Below are 3,364 nucleotides of genomic sequence, written 5' to 3' on the forward strand. Positions count from 1 at the left end.
CTTAATCAGTCCATGGGATACAGCCCCCTCCCCCTGGCCTGAGATGGAGGGCCCCCCCCCGCCCTGACTCTGGCCCCTCTAGCAGGTACTGAGCCACAGTGCAAGCAGGGGCCCCCCTGGGGAGGTGGCTGGGGGTCCAGGCTCATGCGGGGAATGGGGGCGCTCGCCTTTTTCCCTGCACCATTTTAATGGGGCACATGTGCTTGTGGATGATCAGATGTCAAATATGACAGATTTCAAATCAATAAGAATGAAGCAAACGTGGTTGGGGGCAGGGCTGTTTGTCCTCAGCTGGGGAGTAGGGAAAACAGCTGCACTCCCGGGGACACTGGGGCTCTAGGGCTGCACTGTGGGGTGCCCACCTGCCTTGACTACTGCTCACTCATGCTTCTCTCTCTTCATTTTCCAGCCTTGGGGAACTGGGGGACACTTGGGTGGGGCTGGAGGGGAGGGGCCTCAGGAATGTGACTCCTCTTGCCGGCATGGACTGCCTGTCTACCCCCTGGCACTGGCCAGGTGGTCTCTTCCTCTGCAGCCTCTACTTACCTACTTGTGAAACGGGCTCACAGAATGTACCTGCATTTCAAAGCTTCTCTCTGAAAGGCGCTGCTGCTGCTGGATACCCTTGAAGCCCCTGCTGCCTGGCCCCTCTCTTGCGCTCCCTCTGGCCTGCCTCCTTGGGGGGGCAGGATGTGGCACTGCAGGGGGCCTTGGTCCTTGCTCTGGGAGTTGCTTCCCTGCACTGGGCTTTCCTAAGCAGAGAGCTGGGCCGAGCCCCTCGTGGGTCCCCGAGATGGGGCTCCCTGTCCCTACCCCCACAGATGACGCCTGCCCTTTGGCGCTCCAAGGTGAAGTCCCCAGCGAGCCTCGGACCTGAGTGCCGTGGGGGAGAGGGGGAAGACGGGAGATGAGAAGAGAGCGGTTATGCGGCTCCTCACTCCTCCCCTCCCGTCTTGTTCTCTCCTGCCCGATCCTCCTGGTCTCAGCGCTTGGGGGACTCCAGGCTCTGAGGCCAAGCCTGGCCAGAGCCCCGAGACCTGGGGCCACACTCATGTGCACCCTATGGGGCTGTGCCCCTCGCTGGGCTCACACCCCACCCGTTTTCAAACCACCTGCACGTGGGCTGTGCCTGATTCAGACAGGAGGCAGGAGGCACCAGAGGCCAGGGGCTGGTCCCGCAGCAGCCTCTTTTATCTCTCCTTTCTGGGCTCTTCTTCCTGCCCGACTCTCGCTTTTCTCCCCCCTCCCCGCAGGGTGATGGAATGTCCGGGCCTAGCCTGAGGACAGGGGTGGCTGCCTCTCTCTGCAGCCTTCTCTGGGGGGGGGGGGGTTCTGATGGGTGTTAACCTCCACTCTTTGTCCTGTGGGTCTTCCAGGCAGGCCCGCAAGCCGTGTGAACCGCCGCAGCCGTGGCATCGTCGAGGAGTGCTGCTTTCGCAGCTGTGACCTGGCCCTCCTGGAGACCTACTGTGCCACCCCCGCCAAGTCCGAGAGGGACGTGTCTACCTCTACGACCGTGCTTCCGGTGAGCCTGGCACCTCTGCTTACCCAGAGACAGGGACAGGACGTTAGGTATTTGTTTTAGCAGCTGGGACTTTTTAGCCAAGGGACAGGGGTGCAAGGGACAGGGGTGGGGCAGGGGCATGGATAGGTCAGGGGGAGCCAAGTTTGGAGCTGACACCCACCACCAGCCCTTTCCTTCTCAGGACAACTTCCCCAGATACCCCGTGGGCAAGTTTTTCCAATATGACACCTGGAGACAGTCCGCCCAACGCCTGCGCAGAGGCCTGCCTGCCCTCCTGCGTGCCCGCCGGGGTCGCATGCTAGCCAAGGAGCTTGAAGCGTTCAGAGAGGCCAAGCGTCACCGTCCCCTGATCGCCATGTCCTCCAAAGATCCGGCCCACGGGGGTGCCTCTTCGGAGATGTCCAGCAATCAGAAGTGAGCCAAATTGTTGTGATTCTGCAGTGTGTACCATCAGCTCTGTGACCTCCTCTTGACCAGGACATTTCCATCACGTCCCACCACTCAGATCTCTCTGTTCCATTTCTGCCCTAGGGTTTCTCCCACCCAGCCCCCATGCCCCGCCTCCCCACATCAGGCGACTCCTCAGCCCCCCTCCACCGGGCTGAGGGAATGACACCACCTTCAAAAAACGAAACCAATTGGCTTTAAACATCTTCCACAGAGACCCTTCCCCCAAATTATACATCCACAACTAAAAGTTGAAACTTCAAACCCCTAAATTGTTATCTCACACACACTATATAGCCCCACTTAAAATTCAATTGACTTGTTCAGAAACATCAGAAACACTAATTACCTTTTTTTAAAAAAAACTACTAAAAATTACTAAAAAGAATCAGTTGGCTGAAAAAATACTAAAAAATTAATTGGCTTAGAAACAATTGGCAAAATAAAGGAATTTGGCACGCCCCCCCCCCTTCCTTCTCTTCCCCTTTGGACCTTGAGTCAAATTGGCTTGGACTTGGGTCCCTAAACCATCCAGAGAAAGGAAGGGGCCCTGCTGCACCATCTCCCACAGCAACTCCCAGGCTCGTCCTTCACTCGACTTACCATCATGGGTCAACAGGGAACTGGGCGGGGGACCCAGTGAGACCACAGCACGGGAAGGGAGCATGAAAACCTCAACCTCACAAATAAATTTTAATTGGCACAACCCCCTCCCCCAAAATCTCACATCTCATCCCCTGCCTCAGAAGGCACACAGCAGCCCCCCGCCACACACACTGAACACTACCCTCAGCACATTGCATACACACACACACACACACACCCTCACTCACATACACACCCTCACTCACACACACTCACACACACACACTCACACTCACACACACTCACACTCACACACACATAAAACCAGATGAAGCAGTGAGAATCCCTCACCAGCGCCCCTTGCACAGATCAGGCCTAGGTCCATCCCAAATTCTCTGAACTGTTTTCATGGTCCGAGCTCCCTTCCTGCCCACGGCTTTCGGGGCCAGTGCTGTGGGGCATTACATCTGCCTGGGGCGCACTGTAGGGTGGGAGATGGTGCGGCCCAGGCCCAGGCAAACGGTTCCATCTTTCCCCATGAGGGAGGTGCCTGTCCCCACGGCCCCGCTGCAGCGTGAGCCATCATGGTCCCCAGACCCCACCAACGTCCATGCCCTGTCCTTGTGTGTCAGCCTGGCCGGAGTGAGGGACGAATCTGGCCAGATGGAGATGTGGAAGTCAGCAGTCATGCTCCCAGAGTAGCCAGGCCTGGGCGTGCATCTGGAGAGACCTGGGGGGACCCCCGGCATGCCCAGGAGACTGGCCCTGATGTGGGGAGTGTGGGAAGTCTGGCGGTTGGAGGGGTGG

The 3,364-nt window shown here is 58.1% G+C and overlaps 1 protein-coding gene across 3 annotated transcripts in view; it reads left to right on the plus strand.

The window, feature by feature from the left end:
* The window catches only part of Igf2 (insulin like growth factor 2), a 30,431-nt gene extending 27,582 nt beyond the window's left edge, over positions 1-2,849 (plus strand). Inside the window, exons 5-6 of one of the 3 annotated variants that reach the window (XM_015503332.2) lie at positions 1,368-1,525; positions 1,707-2,849. In XM_015503332.2, the coding sequence (XP_015358818.1) occupies positions 1,368-1,525; positions 1,707-1,943 (395 nt within the window). In that variant the 3' untranslated portion in view covers positions 1,944-2,849. Of the gene's footprint in view, positions 1-1,367; positions 1,573-1,706 lie in introns of all 3 variants that reach the window. The other 2 variants (XM_015503334.2, XM_015503333.2) reach the window with 2 other exon arrangements.
* Positions 2,850-3,364: the final 515 nt, after the last annotated feature.

The sequence above is a fragment of the Marmota marmota genome, unplaced genomic scaffold (genome assembly GCF_001458135.2).
Source record: "Marmota marmota marmota unplaced genomic scaffold, marMar, whole genome shotgun sequence".
NCBI classification, from domain to species: Eukaryota; Metazoa; Chordata; class Mammalia; order Rodentia; family Sciuridae; genus Marmota; species Marmota marmota.